Source organism: Phaethon aethereus, assembly GCF_964289735.1.
Source record: "Phaethon aethereus genome assembly, chromosome: 6".
NCBI classification, from domain to species: Eukaryota; Metazoa; Chordata; class Aves; order Phaethontiformes; family Phaethontidae; genus Phaethon; species Phaethon aethereus.
In genome coordinates, this window is record NC_138580.1 from 17,895,184 (window position 1) to 17,914,470 (window position 19,287).

General features: G+C 67.2%; 1 protein-coding gene across 3 annotated transcripts in view; it reads right to left on the bottom strand.

Moving 5' to 3' along the window:
• TNS1 (tensin 1) overlaps positions 1-19,287 on the bottom strand; it is a gene marked incomplete at both ends in the record, with an annotated part of 62,063 nt that overhangs the window by 40,172 nt on the left and 2,604 nt on the right. For 2 of the 3 annotated variants that reach the window (XM_082001703.1, XM_082001702.1), the window contains 2 exons: positions 2,042-2,080; positions 9,814-9,840. In XM_082001703.1, the coding sequence (XP_081857829.1) occupies positions 2,042-2,080; positions 9,814-9,840 (66 nt within the window). Of the gene's footprint in view, positions 1-2,041; positions 2,081-9,813; positions 9,841-17,300; positions 17,339-18,492; positions 18,608-19,287 lie in introns of those variants that run through there. The other variant, XM_082001704.1, reaches the window with a different exon arrangement.

Sequence of the window (19,287 nt, forward strand, 5' to 3'; positions counted from 1 at the left end):
GCACACAGAGCCGGGGCCGGGGTCAAAAGTTCCCCCCTGGCTATTTCTGGCCCTTCCTAGGAAATGCGCCGCGGTCCCATTTCCTTCCCTGCCCGACAACGTGTCCGCTCTTCCTAAAGGCCAGGAATCCCTCGAAACCCAAGCGCGGAGCCAGGGCGATGCTCAGGTACCGAGAGTGCTGCCATCCTGCCTCCCGGCAGCTGCGTCCCACACTGGACGGCTGTCACGGATGGAGAGTGCTCGGCTGAACTCTGCGCCCACTCCACGGCGGGTACCCAGTGCACCCCACGCCTCCGGGATCCCATCCGGATCCTCCATGGTCAGAACCCACAGCCAGGAGGTAAACAACGGGGCGAGCCCGGCGTACCCCACACCCAGCCTGGCCGCCGGCCACCGGCAGGCACAGCTCCTCAAGATAAACCCGGCCCCGCCAAGCTGGCGAAGGACCCCAGCGGGAGCTGAGCAGGGGTCCGAGATGCTCAAAAAAGGGGCAAATTTGATGACACGCCACTAGAGTCCACAGAGAGCTTTGAAATGGGCTGGGGACAGGACGTAACTTCCCAGGGTGGGAGAGAGCGTCCAGACCTCAGATATAGGGAGCAGGGGACGGATACCTCTGCCTGGGGACAGCTGGTTGGGGTACCTGTGGGTAGTGCAGCAAAGGGACCCAGCTGGGTGGCTCCCGGGGGTCTTGGGAGCAGAAGGATGGAGGGGGCCCCCAAAACCAGCCTGCTCTGGTCCTGGCAGCGGGGCCGAGGCTGCCGTCTCCAGGCATGGGACGGGGCAAACCCCTTTCGATTTCCTCCTGAAGCCGCAGTAACGGTCCCAGCTCAAAGCCAACATGTTTTTGCTGGTGATAAGTGCCCGAGGAGGCTGGCAGGGGCAGGGGGTGCAGGCAGAGATTAAACCCGGGGCCGATAACCACCACAGGGTGGGCAGCACGCTCTGCTCCCACCCCATCCCCTCATTCGCCTGGGCTCATGCGCTGCCCTCATGAGCTCGCAGGGAGCCGTTCCCCAAACCCACTTTTCGGGTGAGACCCCTGCACGGCTACAGGGTGCCCAGCCCAGGGCCCCGCGTGGGGCACGGCCACCCCGGCACTGCCAGCTTGCCGAGCCCGGAGCTGAAACCCTGCCAGGGCCTCCTCTCCCTGGCGCCTGCCCCAGCAAGCCTTGGCACATGTCCGGAGCAAGAAGGAAGGGCGACCGTGCCGGCCCCAGGCAATGCCAGCCTCCCCGCCGCCATGTGCCTGCTCTGCCCGCCGCCACGGGCACGGCCAGGCTGGGGACGGGGCAGGGGGGCTGCTCTGCCGGCAAGAGGCTGCCTGGTGGGCACCGCCGTGCCACGCTTCCCAAACCTTTGCTCCAGGCATGGTCCTGTTCCCGGAGCCGTCCCAGCGCCCTGCCATCCCCAGAGCCCTGCCGTGGCCCGGAGCAGCGTGGCGAGGGAACACGGCTGCCCTCCCAGCCGCCTCCCCAGTGTCCGGAGAGGACAGGATGGAAAGGGCTGTGTGTCGCCCCCACCCCAGCTGCTCATTAAAGGTCCCCAGGAGGGACAAAAGAAGGGGGTGACAATAACAAGGGACGTGAACGCGCGGCCTTGGGCGCCCGGAGCCAAAGGCACATCTGCTAGAGCCATCTCCAGGCATGCAAGAAACCGCCCCGGCTCCGGCCGGGGGGGAGGCCCTCAGAGCTGGGGGACCCCAGAGCCCAGGCTGGTCACGTCCCATCTGCCTGTCCCCCCCAGGAACCCCGCACACCCCTCCTCCCCAAAATCCCCAGCTCCAGGAGTCTCATGGTGGCTGGGCTGCTCAGACATGGGATGCTCTGCAGATAGCAATGCTGGGGGGCACAGCACTGAAGTGGGGGGGGTCCATTACCCCCAGCAAAGGAACCCTGTGATATTAGGGGCAGGGGACCCACACCCTGAAGCCCCCAGGTTGAGAAAGCCCCACACCCAGTGCAGAACAGGGGCTCCAGTCCCACCCAGCATCGCCAGAGCCCTGCTTGCCACCCAGGGCTCCCGGGGGGGGCTCGCTTACCGGCTCATAGTTGACAGCAGGGGAGCAAGGGGTCACAGCCTGCAAGGAAGCAGAAAAAGGGCCAGGATTAGACCCTGCAGCCCCCAACCCCAAGCATAGGGCGTGGGAAGGGGCCGGTGCCGCAGCATTCCCCGCCCCCTCCAGCAAACCCAGTGCCCGCCCGAGGGGGTGACAGGGGCACCCACGTCCCTGCTGCCCCGGGCAGGAGCACAGGCAGCGCCCCGAGGTCAGGGCTGGGCTCCCGGGTAACGGGAGCGGGCTCGGGGCCACCGGTCGTCCTCGGCCAGGGAGCCCCGGGCAGCCCCAGCCCCGGGTGGGCACGGCGGGGCACGGGGCAGCAGCCGGATGCCAAGGGCAGCTCCTGGAACAAACCCCAGCCCGGCCTCGTGAGCGCTTCTACAGCCGCCAGCTGAACAGCCCGGCTCTTGTTACCTTAATTACCAGCGGCAATTACTGACAATTAACCTTGGGTTTTGCGTGCACCCCAGTCCGCTGGGAAGCAGCGGCACGCCGGGGTGGGAGAGGCAGCGCCTTGTTTGTCGGTGCCAGCGGCAGCGGGAACAGCCACTCCAGCCCCGCGTGGGAGGGGGAGAGATGCCCCCGAGATGCCGGCGCTTAGCAGAAGGGTGCGATTCGGGGCACCTCGTCCCCTCCAACCCCCCGGTGTGTCCCCAGGAGCGGCGACCCCCAGCCAGCCATCCCAGCATCGAGCCAACGTGCCAAACACCACTCAGGGGCTGTTCCCCCACCACAGTAGCACAGGGACCCCCCACTCCCCGTTCAGCCTCCCTTGATCTCAGACATAAAAAGCCGGATTTGCCTGAAGCACCCCACCGGGAGCACCCAGGTCCCACCCCATCCTGGTCCCCGCAGGGTGACACCCAGCGCCTGCCGCTTCCCCAGCCGTCAGCCCGTTCCCATCCCGCCTCCCTGTTTTCTTCGGGGGTTCCTCCTCCTCCCGCTCCCTTCCCCTGCGCATTATTATTATGATTTTATTCTAATGCAGAAACGCTTCCATAAAAGGCCCCTTTCCCTGCCCCGCGGCGCTGGCCCCACGCCAGCCTCCCTGGAATGTTCTCCGGCAGCGAGCCGCCGCGGACGGGGCCGGCGAGGGCTGTGCCGTACCCCCGCACCGTGCCCCGCACACCGCCGTGCTCTTCCCCCCGGGATGCTCAACCAAGGGCCCCCGGCCCCCCCCCAGCTCCAGCTCCCAAGGGCGGTGATGGGGGCAGATGTGCAGTTCCTCCGGCATGGGACACGCTGGCCCCATGGACAGGTAGGGTCCATGCCCACCCCTCCTCTGCTTTCGGCACCAGGAGGTTTGCAGGCTACAAATGATCCTTCAGCTGAAGAAGGGAGAAAACTCAGGTGCCTATGGTTGTAATCTCCCTGTCCTAGCGGATTCTCTGATGGCTAATATGGTCTTGTGCTCACCCGACACTGCTCCTCCCATCTACAGGAGACACCAACCCGGGCCGTATGGCACTCTCTCATCCCAGAAAGGCAGTTTTACAAGGACTGCAGGAACATAACGCTGTTTTCAGCTTCCGTCCCTCTCTCCAGTTTGGCTCAGGCATGCCCCGGGTTCAAGGCAAGAAGAGGGATGACCTTGTCCCAGGCAGCAGACCCCTCCCTAGGGAAGCCGAGCTCCTGACCCAGGGGTGCAGGAGCGTTCCTCCTGCCCCATGGGACCGGTAAGAGCACCACCCCACACAGGACCATGGTGACCCCCAGGAGGACCACCACCACCTCCGTCCCCAGGGACCCCCGCATCCTCCAGTGCTGGGAGGGGTGGGAAAGGCAGGGGGACCCGCACACCCCTGGTCCGGGCTTCGCCTCGCCATGGCAGACACAGCGGCCTTTCTTCTCCCCCCCACCGGTGTTTGCATTCCTGCTGCTCGGCCCCCGCCGCCACGACCCTGCCGCCCGGCAGCCCTGCCCAGGAATGCGAGGAACGAGGCACAGCAGGGCTGCCGCCCACCCCGCCAGCCCCCCACGGCCCCCGCCCGCCCACCCGGCCCCCCAGGTTGCAGCTCCATCCCTCCCAGCAGCCACATCTCACGAGCCACTGCCTTGAGACCCAGGCTTTGCCAAGCAGCAAAATCAGTGTCCCAGCAAATGAGACCCCACAGCCACGAGTAATGTGGACTCTCTGTTGTCTCGTAAAGGATTGGGCACATCCTGCAGCCTTCCCCTAGACAGCAGCAATGGGCTCACTTGCTCATAGCCTGCTGTCACTTCTCACTGTAGAGAAACTCTACACCCTCGAGCTCTCCAAGCCCAGAAGTAAACACCTGGCTGGCAAAGCCCTGGCAGCCCCTGGCCACACCGCCCCAGTGCAGCGCAACCGATGGGAGCCCTCCTCCACCAAACCCCACCGGCTGCAGCTCGGGGACCGGCCTGTGCACCCCAGATCCCTGCTGGGACTTCGGCACCGGTTCACAAGCACTGAGCGAGGCCGGAGGGATGCAGACATCCACCACGTACTGGTGATGACACATCCCAGAGCCTTCTCCATGCTGTAACCACCACTTGCATCTCCCTCCCAAATCCTTCCCCTCCATCCTCCTCCTCCCTCAGCAAAATAGCCCCCGCACCCACAGACGTGCCCCGGGGCATCGCCGGGTCCTGCTCCAGCCAGAGCATCCCCACGGGCTGTAGCCCCAGCACGCAGGATGCCAGTGGGGCTGGGGGGAGACAAACCTCCACAGAGGGGCCCTACAATTCGGGAGCGGGCTGGGTCAGTGCAGCCACGGGCACAGGGCAGGCTGGGGGAGCGCAGGGGTCCCCCCAAAATGGGCTGCCGGAATGCCAGGCTAGCACGGGTCCACAGCGCGGCCCGCCCGGCTGTAGGTGGGCGATGCAGGCCCATCTCTGACGCATATCCCTTCCTCTGGGTGGTGGTTTTTGTTTTTCCCTTCCCCAGGAGCTCCGATAAACATTCCGCAGCCGGCCGATATCCGGGCCGGTGCTGACCCTTGCGATGCCGGGAGCAGCCGCATCGCCAGCCACCCCAGCCCTCGCGCGAACCCCGGCACGCTGCTTCCCACGGCCAGGGACTGAGACGCCGGCAAGGCAGCACGGAGCCGTGCTGTCAAAAGGGACCCCCCAGCATCCTGGACCCACCCCACAGCAAGCCAGCATCAGGCAGGCACAGCCCTCCTCGCCCCCCTACCCAGAAGGGATGTGGACCCCAAAAGAGGGGAGCAAGGCACCCTGTTCCCTACAGACCCCAGGAAGGGGTTCCCCTGCCCAAACCACCCTGTGGGCTGGAAACACAGTTGCCAAAGAGGATGGTGACTCAATGGCCGGATCAGCATCCCACGGGGGTGGCACCGACGCCAGCTCAGCCCACATCACCCCATGGGGAACCTCATGGGGTCCCATGCCACCCCATGAGGGACCTCTTCCTCCCTAGGAAGGTCGCCGGAGCTTTGTGCCACCCACATCCCAGCTGGGAAGCGCATCTTCTCCCCACGCACCCCACGGCTCTCTGCTCACCCTGAGACCCTGCCCCCGGCAAGGGGGGTCCCAGGGACAGCCACGGGCCATGACAACCCCCCAGCCAGCCCCAGAGCCCTTCCCCTGCTTGGCAGCCCTTCCATCCCTGCCGCAGCCACCAAGCCCTGCCGAACCCCCTCTTAGCCACAGTGTGGGGCAGAGCAGGATCCCCACTCTGGCACCCCACAGCAGAAGGCACTTTAAGGGGATAGGTTGGAGCCACCAAGTTGGGGACATCAGGGAAGGTTTTCCTCTCTCCAGCACCCCTGTTCCCCCCTTCCCAGTGGGACCAGCTGCAGCATCCTTCCTCCCTGCCAGCCATAAGGGACTGTGGGGTCCAGGCTCAGAGAGTGCCCCTCCGGCCACCCCCCTGCCTTGCACGGGGGTCAGGTCCCCCCTGCCTACACCACACGCTGCCTGCTCCTGCCCTCACATTTCCCACAACTCTGGCAAATCTCCTGTTTATGCAACAAGGCCCCGGCAGGAGGACGGCATGTTTCCATCCGCGCCCGCTCCCCCCTCGCCCCAGCTCCACCCAGCCCGGCACAGCCCCGGTGTACGAGGCACGGGGCAGCCACACGAGCCCCGGCCCCCCGGCACGGGGGTCCCGGGGAGGGAGCAGCACCCCTGTGCCACACAGCCCCCCCTCTGCCCCCGTCATTGCTCGGGGCTCTGCTGCTTTTGGGGTTTCTCGCCTTGGGTGGGGGTAACCAGCGGCTGTGCCGAAGGGCCGGGGAGCGGCTTGGCTGGCGGCTCGGGGTGAGTCAGGCTGGGCTGATGCCGGGGCACGGAGGTCTCGCCGCTCCCAGGCTTCCCTCCGAGCATCCCCGGCCCGCCCCGCAGCTGGGCCAGGGACTGTCGCCGTGCCGTCCCCTCTGTGCCGGCATGCCTGGCAGCGCCCGGGCTGCCCTGCCCCTGAGCTGCCCAAGAGATACCGGTGGTACCCGGGGAAGACACCACACAGCGAAGAGCCGCCACCACGCCAGAGATGTCCCTCAAGCTGGGACACACCCCATCCCCTCTGCCTCCCCCCGGTAGGTCCTCAGGGAGCCGTCCCGTGGCCCATCCCCGCCAGGAAGGCGGCAGCAGAGCCAGGACAGAGGTCACCCGGTGCGCCCAGCCCTGAAGATTGGGGCTGAGATGTCATGGGGGACACCAGCCACTCCACCTCGCAGCAGCCCCGGGGGCCACCACCCCCACCCCGACGCAGCCTGGGACCCACAGCACGGCTGGGAGGGCGACGGCCCCCAGCAGCCCACGGCTGGCCAGCGCAGCAGCCCCAGCACAGGGAGACGGGACGGGGAAGGCAACACACAGGGAAGCTCCGAGGGGTTGCGATGGAGGCAGCAGCACCAAAATAGCCCCAGTTTCAACCCAAATAAGGGCAGGTCCCAGCTCCGGGGCGGTTTGAGCAATCGGCCCCAGGATTGCCAAGTGCCAACTAGGGGAAGGGGAAGAAGGTAGTATCCCCGGGCCTGTTTGGAGAGGGAAAAAACAGGGGGTCGGGGGACAGGAGGGGTACAGAGGTGCCGCCAGATGCCCAGGAGAGGGGCTGGCCCTGCTCTGCCAGCGGGCGCCGGCTCGGCACTACGCCGGCCACAGGCAGGGATGTGCTGTGCTCCAGCGCCTAAAAAGGCAACGTCTGCAGGCAGCGGGTCTGGATCCGGCCCCACGGGCCAGCACCTGCCTGGCACCAGCCCCACAGCCCCAGCCATGCCCTACTGTCAGCACCCAGCCATGGGCGCTTGCCACCCCACTGCAGGGACATCCCTCACCCCAGCCCCACAGGGAACCCCCAGCCAGCCTGCCCCAAGGGAGAGCATAGGGCCACTGCCCTCCCTGCCCCCAGGGAGGGCATGGGGGTCCCCCCAGCCCCTCTTCAACACCCTGGTCCCAAACCGGCCATGGGGATTGGCCGGGGAGCAGCTCCTGCAGCAGGGATCAGCTGGGAGCAGAGTCCCATAGGAACACAGTCTGCCGCTGAGCGCTTCATCAGCATTGGTTCATGCACAGCTGCTTACACGGGATTGGTCTGTGCACGGACTCGTACATGCGATTGGTCAGCAACTGGATTCTCACTTGGGATTGGTCTGTGTATGGATTCTCACCTGGGACTGGTCAGCGCATGGATCCTTAGGTGGGATTAGTCACTGCACGGATTCTCACACGGCATTGGTCAATACGTGGATTCTGACATGGGATTGGTCAGAGCAGTGATTCTTACACAGGATTGGCCAGAGCAGGGATTCCAGCACAGGATTGGTCAACAAATGGATTCCGACATGGACTGGTCAGAGCATGGGTGCTCATGTGGGGCTGGCCAGCGCGCGGGCCCATAAGAAGGCAGGTTGGCTGCCTGCACCCATAGCAAGCCCTGTGTGGGACCCTGCCCCACAGATCCCCGCTGCCATGCTGGGGGAGCGCTAGGCAAGCCCCATCCCTAAGCATCGAGACCCCACTGCAGGCTTTGGGCTGCCCGTGGGGCAGTAACCCACCTCGAGGGGTGGTCAAGGTGCCAAAATAAGCCCTGGCTGCCCCAGGGGGTCTGTGCTCCCCCACCCCCAGCCTGGGGGCTCCCCTTATGGGGGAAAGCCCCGAGCACATGGAGACTGGGCTCAGTGCTGTGTCCCCACCCCACGGGACGGAGCTGAAGATGCCACAGTGAAACCGAACTGCTGAGCAGCACCCCCAAAACCGGTGTCCCCATCCATGGGGTTGAGGGGGTGTGGGAACAGGAGGGGGAAGCAAGGACAGAGCTGCTCGCCCCTGCCCAGGAGCCAGGCCGTGGGGCCGCTCTCCTCCCCGCATCCCACCACCTATAGGGGTGGCTCCGGTGCTGACGGGGGGGCTGCCGGCGTGGTGACGGGATGCCCCGGGGATGGGCTGCAGGAGGCCAGGCCCAGGACGGTGGCAAAGCAAGCGGGAGAGTGTCCCCGGGCAGGGCACAGATCCGCTCTGGCAGCCCCCTCAGACAAGCCAGGGTGCAAACAGAGCCCTCAGCTCGGGACTCCGAAAGGGAGTGATGGGCAGGGGCACAGCCCCAACGTGCAGCAGTCCTGCCCCGCCTGAAGCAGGGCCCAGCAGGGTGGCTAACGGAGAGGCTTCGTTAGAGAGGGCACAGGCTGGGGGCTCGTTGTCTCCTGACCCACCTTCCCCGGGGATGTCACCCCCAGGGACAGCTTCGGGCTCCCGGCAGGACACACGCAGCCTTCCCACTGCCACCACGCTGTAGGGACACGGGGTGCCCACTTGGGTGCCCCCCCAGCACCCTCTAACTCATCATACAGCAGATGCCACCCCAGCACCCTCCATAAGGACCCGTCACCCCCCTGTCCCTGCCAGCGCCCCCCCCCCCCCCGCAACCAGAGCGGGGTCACCAGTCCCCCACCGGGGGCTGACCCCGATGCCGAGCGGGATCGGCCGCGGCCGCCCCGGGAACGGAGCAGTTCTCTTTTTTTTTTTTTTCTTTTTTTTTCCTTGTTTTCCCCTTAAAACCAAGAGGGCTGATACCGCGCTCGGCCGTTTCCTCTCCCAGGAGCACAGCCCAAAAACATCTGCGCCGGGACCTGCCCTGACGGATTTAACCCTCTGCGGGCCCAGTGGCGGCGGCGGGGCTGGGGGTCCCTGCCCGGAGCGGGGGGCCACCCGCCGGGCTCCTCGCCACTCATTAACCCGGGGTTTAACCATTGACGGTCCCGCGGCGGGACCGGGGAAGGGGGGTTAACCCGTGGGCTGCCGGGGTGTCTGTCCCATGTCCCGCAACCTGGGGTGACAGGCACCCGCCCGGCATCGCCCCCCCCCCCCGGCCGTGGCGTGGGAGTGGGGTGCCGGGGGAGGACCCCGCTTTCCCGCGCAGCCCCCGCTCCCCAGGGACAGGACCCCACGCACTTCGGAGGGGTCGCAGAGCCCAGAGCCCTGCAGGTCACCACTCTGGCGAGGTGGGGAGGTGGGCACGGGGGGCACGGTGCCCCCAAGCCGCCGGCAGCTAACCGGCCCTCACCCCCTCCCCAAATCCTCCTCCCTGCCAGCACCGCACTGCCCCTCCAAACCCCCCCGGCACCCCGAGACCCCCCATCGAGGATCGACAACTGGGGACGCCCCCCCTCCAACACGGGGAGCGGGGGCAGCACCACTCCCCCCCTCTCCCGCACCACCCCATCACCGCTCGGATATCACGCGTGGCCCCCGGCCCCCTGACGAGATGCCACCACCCCCACACACACCTCGGGGGGGGAGCAGGGGACCCCCGTGCCCTCGCCGCCCGCCCGTACCTGGCTCATGACGCTCCCGAAATCCATCCGGGGTCTCGCCTGCCTACATCCGACAGGGACGGCAGCGCACCTCACCTGGCCCGGGGGGCGCGGGGGGCGCGGGGGGCGGCCGGAGGGGCCGGGGGGCGCAGGCGGGAACCCGGCGTCGCCCGGGCGGGCAGGCGTGAAGGCAGAGTGCAGGCAGAGCCCCCCTCCCTCCCCGGGCCAAGCCTGGAGAAGGAAGGAAGGAAGGAGGGAGGGAGGAGGGAGGGGAGGGAAGGAGGGGGAGAGCCGAAGGGTTTCGCTCCCCGCAAACGGGACCCCGGCGATGGAGAGGCACTGGGGGGTCCCGCCGGCCCCCTGCTCCCCTCCGCACCCCCGGGGCGGTCGGGGGCTGGGGAGCCCGGGGGCACGGGCCCCGGCCCTGGGGAGGAAGGGGGTCCCGGGCGGCTTTTTCCACCGCTCCCCTCCCTCCTCTCGCTCTTTCTCCCTCTTTCTTCTCCTCTTCCCTCTCTCCCCAGCTGCACAGCACGCTCCAAGTCCAGCCCCGCTCCGCTCCCCTCGCCTCCCCCAAAAACGCCCTTAAAGGCAACCGGGAGCCTGGCTCGGGCAGCTGGCCCTGGGCAAGGGGTGCCAGCAAGTGGGCAGACACCCCCCCCCCAAAAAAATACGCAAGCCCCTCCGCACCCCTACCGCCTCCCCCTACGAAAGCGCCTCGCACCCCGTGCCGAGGGGCCACGGCGGGCAGCGGGGCGCAGCAGGGTCGGGGCCTTATCGCCCCGCGTGACGCCACCGGCGTCCCTGTGCCCTTGGCGGGGGGGTGGCAGGGACAGGGGTGTGGGGCCCTTCGTGGGGCCTTTATCTGCCTGGCACCCCCTGGCACAACTTGGTGCCCCCCTGCCAGGCACAGGACAAGGTGCCCAATTAATGGTCCATGGGTGCCCCACACCCCCGGTTTTAGGGGAATGTGAAGATTTACCAGCCCATGCCTCAATTAAAAAGCAAAGCCAAAATGCTGGAAAAGCCCTGGCTGTCCCTTGGCACGTGGAGTCACACCAGTCCCCAGTTGCCTGTCCCAAACCCGGGGTGCACCCAGCATCCCCCTTGCCTTCTTCCCGTCTCCCTTCCTCCTCCTCCTCCTCGGGGGCTCTGCGTGGCGATGGATGGAGCCCTGCTCTCCACAGCCCAGCCCCTGCCCTTGCACGAGCAAGCGCTCAGTGCCAGGAGACCCGAGAGTGATGGGGGGAAGCTCCCAGCAGAGCAGGGCAGGGGGGAGCCCGCCCGCTGGTGGCCCACAGAGCAGCAAGCCGGCCGGGGAGGAGGCGAGCCAGGCACCCAGCCCAGCGCTGTTGACATTTTCTCACCCAACGCCTCCCCATTTCTGTTTGCGTTTCCGTCCTCAAGCTGCGGGCTCAGCCAAAAGTCTGGGGCCGGCTCTGCCAGCACGGGGCAGCACCCCGGGGACCCCTCCCGCCTTGCTGCCCCCCCAAAAGTCACCAGGGAGGGGTTGGTGGCGAGGGGATCTGCCCTCCTCCAAGACTCCTGTAAGATGCACCAATCCTGCGAGTGCAATCCCACTCCAGCAGATCCTGCCCAGCCCCTCCGTGCCTCAGTTTCCCCAGTGGCCAGACGCTGCCATGGGACAGCAGCACCAAGAGGCACCAGCAGACCCTTCCTACTGCCAAAGACGAAGCACGGGAGCCCCGATGTCCCTGTGGGGCACCTCCTCACCCCCCTCCTGAGCAAGCACCAGACCCACTGCCCTCCCTGGCACCCAAGGGCATGGGGCTGGACCCCAACAGCACGACTCTGGGGATAAAACCCCCCTGCCAGGATCCATTGGCACCCCCAACAAGCCCCCCCAGCACCACAGCTCCCAAAAAGCAGGCACCCCAAAAAGAGGGGAGCACTGCGACTGGGATGAAAGGGCAATGAGGCGCCAGGGGAGCCAGGCACAGACCCCAGCTCAGCTCCGGCACAGACCCCCCCACACAGACCCCCGGCTCCTCAGGAGGCGGCTGCGGCACGGCTCCCGGACCCTGGGAAACACCAGCAGTGGAAGAGCCGGCGCCAGATGGGAAAGTATCATCATCTGAGTGGGATGGAAATGAGTGAGTGAGCGAAGGGCACTGACAGTGCGTCCCTGTCCCCCAGGAGGTGACGGGAGCTGTCTCCCAGGGACATGACGTGTCCCCTTTGGAGGACACAGCCAAAGAAGTCCTGACAACATCCCTGAACTCCAGCCACCAAAATACCTCCTGGAGACATCGGGTTAATGTCCAGCGGCCGGCCAAGTGGCTCCAGTGGCCTCTGCACCCCACGGGATCCCCCCAGCACCCCTGGAGAAACCAGCCCCCACTTGAACCAGGTCCTTCATGACCCTCTGCACCCCACGGGATCCCCCCAGCACCCCTGGAGAAACCAGCCTCCACCTGAACCAGCTCCTTCATGACCCAAAACAAGCACCCTTGCACATCACCACCCCTGATGTCGGTGGAAGAAGGGGGACCAGGGGACCAGGCGCCCTGGGGGGTCATCTCTAGAGGTGAAAGCACACAGGAGGAGATGAAGCCCCAGTGCAGGGTCCGTAGAGCCCCTCAAGCCAGATGTTTTGGCTGGTTTGGGGTCGGTGCCACCCCTTAGGTGAGTGCTGGGGATCCCCGGAGACAGGTCCCAGGAGAGGTGGCCATGGGGGATGCAAAGTGGTCTGGGAAGGGAGAAAATGGGTGGGAAACGAAGCAGAGACCCCCCACAGGAGCCCCTGTCCAGCGCAGATTCTGCCTCTCATCACCACAGGGCCCTGGGGGGGCTGGATCTGGCCCTAGGAGCCCCCAAGGAGGGAGGCTCAGCTGACACCTCCCAGCCCAGCCCTGGACAGCACTCACCAGTGCAGCGAGCATGGGCAGTCTCAGCATCCCTGCTCCCCCGTCCTCCCTCCCCATGTGCAGCAGCACCCAGAGGGTGCAGAAAAGGGCCCCAGCTCCTCCGAGAAGCTGAGCCGACCCCCCCTGGAGCTGAGAGAGGCTGAATATTTGGGCAGTGACGTAAAGAAGGGGGAAAAGGAAAGGCGGGGGGGGGGGAAACAGAATCCCCTCCAGGACCCACTGCACAAACACGGAACGGCATAGCACTGGGGCAGGGCTGACCCCCGCAGCCCCCCATCCCGCCACCCCAGCTGGGCCCATGCCAGGGCCAAGGACACATTCCTGTGGCATTCCTCCCCTCTGCCGCCCGCTCTGTTGTGGAGACCAGGGGTGTTGCTAATTAGCTGTCCCGAAGTGCTGGGGGGGGTGGCTTTTAACGGGGCATCGGGGACAGGGACAGGCCGGGCAGCTGCCCGTGTGACTGGCACGTCATGCCCTCCGCGGCGTGGGGAGGAGGCAGCGGGGCAGAGCGGCTGGGGTGATGAGCGGGGACGGGACGGCCACATGCCTCCTAGCACACAGCTGCCGCAGCCGGGACATGGATGTCCCCTCCCTGGGACCCTGTGATGCACCGCCTGGATGTGCCCCCCAGCGCTGCCCGGGCCCGTGGCCACGGCACGGCTGCTGGGTGCCCATCACCACAAGTCAAGACTGTCCAGAAAGGTCCAACCGCTCCCTGCCTCAGTTTCCCCTCCTGGTTCTGACTTGCTTTATAAGCGGGGGGGAAGGGCATCCCCAGCACCAGCTGAGGGCAGGAGACGCCCGTCCCCTTCGCCACCGCCGCACACCCCCCACGGGTCCCACTGCGTCCCCCCGCCGCCAAGGGCCCGTCGGGGCTGCGGGCGCTGGGAGCGATTGCTCTGGCCGGGACGCGCCTCGCTGGCCCTGGCCCCGCTCCAGCCCCTGGTTTAATGATGGACAAACCTCCCCTCCCCGGCCCGAGTCCCATCGCAGGGGGGCACTTGAAAAACAAGCTGGGCCTGGCATGAGGCCAGCGGGCATGGATGGCACCGAGCTGGGGAGCACACGCGTGTGACCGCCCGCCCGTCCGTGTGCCCGCACACTCGTAATGCGGACGGATGTTCTGGCATGCACATGCATTTCCCTGCAGGCTCACGCGCACGTGTACGCATCCACGAGCACACATGACCGTGCACACGCACGCACACGCATGGTTGTGCAAATACACTCGTGTTTGGATGCGTGCATGCACACTCACTCACACATGTGGCCCAGCAGCCCCGTGCCACTCCAGTGCCCACTGCCAGCTCCCCGGCGGGGGGGCACTGGGGGGACAAGGCAGCCCCCAGATGCCCCAGCCCCACACTACGTGCCGTGCCTCAGTTTCCCCTCTTGGCACAGCCCAGCACGCCCACTCCCTGCAGGACCCGTGGGTCCTGGTGTGGCATGGGGCGAGAGGGGCAGGCTGGAGCCCTGCCAGGCCCAGGAGCTGGCACAGCCGTCACTTCCCAGAACCACCCGCCGGCCATCACCGTCCGATTTGGCAGCCAAACGCCACGGCTCTCCCTGTCCCCCAGCCAAACCAGCTGTCACCAAGCCGGCTCCTGCCACAGGGAGAGGCATCATGCCGTGTCTTTTCTCAGCCTCTCCAAGCAGCATCACAGCAAAATCCAGCCCCAGTCGGAGCGAGCATGTCCTGGGGGACAGGAATGCCCCCGGCACCTCCCTTGCTCCGTGATTTGGGAAGCGCCTGCATGGCCCCGCTGCCGGCAGCATCTTTGGGCTCATCCCTCCATCCCAGTCAGGAGGGCAACATCACCGCCCCATCCCAGCTGTGCCACGACCGGCGTGTGCCAACACGCGGGCTCACCCACGCCTGACCACTGCCACGGAACGCATGGCACCCAGGGCTGCTGGCACCCACGCCCCATTGCCACGTCCCCCACCTCCGGCTGCCCCCAGGAAAGGGCTCTGTAACTCAGTTTCCCCACTTTTCAAAGGAAGCTACATCCCCCCTGCTTTGGGCAAGCAGTTTTGGTGTGGGGACGGAGGGGGCAGGATGGAGGGGGGGTCGGATACACACCATTGTCCATCCGTTCCCCTTGGAGGGAGGGAGGGAGGTTTTGCTAAGCGAGGAAAAATCCCTGAGCGGAGAGGCCGGGCGCAAGAAGGGCCTTACATGGGCATGGGAACCGCGTCGTGCTTCCCACTGATGTGTGTGCGGCTGCCGCAGCCCCCCCAGAGCCGCCCACGGGCGCCGGGCACCCCGCCAGCATCGCTGCCACTACAGGGCACGGGTCACACTGCTGTCCCCTCGCTGTCCCTCGGGGCAGGGGGGACCTTGAGGGGTGCCGATAACTGCCGGGGCACAGATCCTGCCCGCCCTGGCACCACTCTGCCCGCTCACCGCCTCGCCGCCTCCCTGGGGACACGGCACTCACCAGCACCCCCGCACCTCCCTGGTACCCCCACATACACCCAGTGACACCACCCCCCTCCCGTATCCCCATCACACCCCTGGCACCCCACACCCACCACCCCCAGTACAACCCTTCACACCCCGCCCGCCCCCCTACCCACACCCCTATTTCTCCTCTCTCCCCCTCTCCCACCACACCCAGTCCCTTTGGGGTTTTTAACTGGGGGCTTCCCCCCAGCAGGGCCAGCAGGCAGCTGGCCTGGGGCCGGCTGTGACGGGGGGCGGGGGCAGAACAAGGGGTCAGGGCAGGTCCCAGGGGGGTAAATACGGGGACCAAGGGGAAGATGCGAACAGCACGGTGGGACAGGCTCCAGGCCAGGAGGCACTGGGGCGGGGGGGGACACCGGGACCTCGGCAGAGTCTCCAGGACAGGAGGAGGAAGCACTGGGGGGTGCAGCTGCCAGCACTTTGGGGGTGAGCCCATCTTCCCCCTCCAAAGTAGCCTGGGGGTGCAGGGGTTAAACGTGAGGGGCTTCAGGTAGACAAGAGGCCATTTGCGCTCTGTGCCAAGCCCCCTCCCCACACACGCCCCTCCCCGGAGACCCTACAATAACAAGCCAGGCGTGTGAGTCAGCTGGCCGCTTGCCCGGCCGGAGGAGCCCCTCCCTGGGCGCTGGCCCAAAGGAGCTGTGCAGAAGGCCCCTGGCCCTGGCCCCATGCACGCACCCCCCCAGCAGCACACCCCTCAGCTAGCCGGCCCCACCAAGGGGGCTCCGGCTTCCAGCAAGCGTGGGAAGGGTGACGGAGGCTAATGAAATGCAGCCGGCCACAGCAGTGAGCCACAGGCTGCCCCTGTGCGCAGGCTACCCAGGTGCTGGGACCCCCGTGTAACCCTCTTCTTGGTGCACAACCATGTACCAGACATCAGAGAATCCCCGCTGGGCACACACCCAGACACACGCACTTCCCGACACTCCCTCCTGCCTGGAAACCACTGGCAGATGCTCCCCGCCAGTGCCTGCTGTTCTGCAGGCATCCCCCAACCCCACGCCCCCCTCATCTCTCCCCACAGCACCCCTGCATCGAGGCAAAGCCACCTCCTCTGGCCTCAGCCCCCAGGCCTCTTTGGCAGAGGGTCCCCAGGGTGGCACAGGGTCCTGAGCTGGCACAGGGTCTCGGTATGGCAGAGGGTCCCCAAGATGGCATAGGGTTCCCCACAATGGCACAGGGTTCCCCAGGGTGGCACAGGGTCCCCCGGGTGGCACAGCCCCACCAAGCCTCCTGGCCACCTCTGCCCTGCCCACTCAGGGCCAAGGCTGTCGGGCACGTCCCCAGGATGCCCCCGCAGCCCCCACCTCCTCCAACACCCCGGCCAGGGCCCAGTGCCACGGATGCTCCCAGCGCCTGCCCCACGCCGCCACCCATGCCGCAGCACACTGCGATGCCCGACGTGTGCCCGGCCCCCAGCACAGGCCCCCCCCCCCGGCCCTTCCTCTCCCTCCCTGCCCAGCCAGGCACGGGCACGGGCACGGGCACGTCCCAGCCTACGCTGCCCGCCCGGGGCGCGCCAGCCTCTTCCTGCCCGAGATGCCAGCCCCAGAGCGGGCTGGCACTCATGCCTCCCTGGGGATTCAGGAACATGCAGCCCTCCCCGCCCCGGCAGCGCAGTGGCCGGCGCCGTGCCCACCTCCGGCTCCCTGGAGAACCTGGCTTTCCACAGGGTCCCCTTCTGCCGGTGTGGCAGCCGGACAGACAGACATCACCACCGGGCATCCTCGGCTCTGCTCCCTCCTGCCAGCGAGATCCGCCCCCGGCGGCGCTGGGTATCGGGAGAGGTGCCCAGCCTGCGTGCGTGCTGCCGGCAGCGCTCGGCTGTGGCGCATGGCACCCACGTGCAGCAGCACCCATCTTGGCAAAGGGCACCCCGCTCCAGGCGCCGGGGCACAGATCCCTGCTGGCCCCCTCTGAGCAGGGCTGCACCCCAAAACCCAGCCCCGTACCCGGATGGGCACATGCTGTCAGGGGCCAGGCAGCAGGATGGCACTGCCAGCCTCACCCACCGGTGACACCAGTGCGGCCACGACCAGCCCACAGCCACCAGCCCATCTGGGTACCCATCCAGTGGGGTCAGCTGGCACGGACCCCCTCTGAGTCCCCGGTGCCGCCCTGGCAGGGACGGGCACACCTCGGGGCGCCGGCCTTACCTTGGCTTGGCACTTGGTGTGGCAGGAGAGCTTGCAGCCTGCGGGAGGGAGAGGGGAGAGAGGGTTAGCGGGGGCAGGAGGGGCAGCGTTCTCAGGGGGCAGCCCACGGGCACCCCACGCCGGGGGGCATGGAGCACCTCGGCACCGGGCAGGGGCCGCCGGGACACGCACACACGCGCGCAGACGCCGACGCCTCGCACGCGCGCGTGCACGCTCCAGGTGGCACCAGCACAGCGCCGTGTGCGCACGCATGCGGCACTTGGGCACGCACCCCACGCACACGAGCCGCCCCCTCTCGGTGCCAACACGCCGGGGAGCGTGCGTGCATGCGAACCCCAGTGCCCGGGGCTGAACGGCGTGAAGGGAGGCCGTGCACGGGCACGTCTCATGAGGCCTCACACGTGCACCGGCGTGCAGGAGAGCGCCGCAGGGGTGCGGCCCGCGCCCCGCTGTTGCACGCTGGTGCCCGCGCCACTGTTGCACACTCGCACCCACACCCCTGCAGAGGATGGCATGCGCGCGCACATCGGCTCAGGCGCGTGTTTGGCCCTGCTGGGGACACGCACTTACACAGGGCACCGCCATGCCGCCCGGGCAGCCCTGCAAAGCCACATGACTCATCCCCGGGGGACGCGAGGGTCCCCACGTGCCGTGGCCCTGGCCACGGCTGCCCCCCAGGCCCTACACGCCCCCCCAGGCCGTTTCCTGCGGCGCAGGAAGCCGCATTGTTCCCGCGGCCTGCGGCATTTCCGCCCGCCACCCCTCGCACGGGGCTCGGAAGCACCGCACATGTGCAAGGGGCCACGGCACCCGCTGGGCCACAGCACCCACCCACCCACGCGTGCAGACCTGCATGCGTGTGCACACTCATGCGGTGACAATTGCACACTCGCTGCACGCGTCGGCGGCTGACGCACAGCCACATGCACACGTGCAACTACCTCCACGGGCCACCCTCACCTCCCGGCCACCATCCCGCCGGCAAAGGCATCCCCGCACGCTCTTGCACACCCACGCCCCGCTCTAGCACACGCACGCACACGCGTGTGCGCACAGGATGGCACAGGCACACATTCCCACCTTCACATCCTCATGCGCGCAGCTGTACACGCAGGCACACACCCTCATCCGCTGGTGCCCTGACCCCCCGGCACACCCCCGGCACACGCGCGTGCCCGCGGCCCCAGCTCACCTCGGCAGGTGCTGCCCTGGCGCGTGATGGCCTGCCGGCAGATCCCGCACGCCTTCACCTTCTTGAAGCTCGTCATCTTGAAGGCGTGTGCCGGGGAGGCCTCCAGGTCTTGGGGCTGGTGGGACACGGGGCTTCGTCAGTGGGAACGAGGTGGCACGGAGGGGCGGGCACCCAGCCCTGCCCTGCCTCAGTTTCCCTCCGGGCAGGGGCTCACCCTGCACCCACCCACTCAGCTGAATAAACGTTGTCCCCCCGCGCACTCCATCACCCGAGGCCGGGCGGAGGCCGTGGGGTGGGGGGCACGGCGTGGGGGGACCTCGGTTGCTGCCCGGGCAGTGCACCCCCCCGGCCTCCGCGGCCCCTTTAAATAGTCTCTGCCGCCCCCTGGCGGTGCGCGCCGGAGGGTCGTGCGCGCGCGTGTGCTGGCGCTTGTGCACCCGCTGTGCATGCACACGCGTGGACATATCCACACCTGCGAGCAAGTGTGTCCGCACATACGTTTGTGTGTGTGTGTGTGTGTGTGTGAGAGAGTGTGTGTGTGAGTGTGCGTGTGCACGGACACGTGCACACACACGGCTGTGCGCTGGGGCCTCCCCGCGTGTCGGTGCCCGCGCACATTCACCCGTGTGCCCCTGTGAACGCGCGTGCCCACGTGCACGGGTGTGCAAGCGCGCTCGTATGCACATATGTGTGTGCAGACCTCTGTGCACGCGAGCACATGTGAATGCGCACGGGTAAGCCTGCGCACGCAGGGAGGTGTTTGCATGTACGTGTGTGAATAGGCAGATGCGCGTG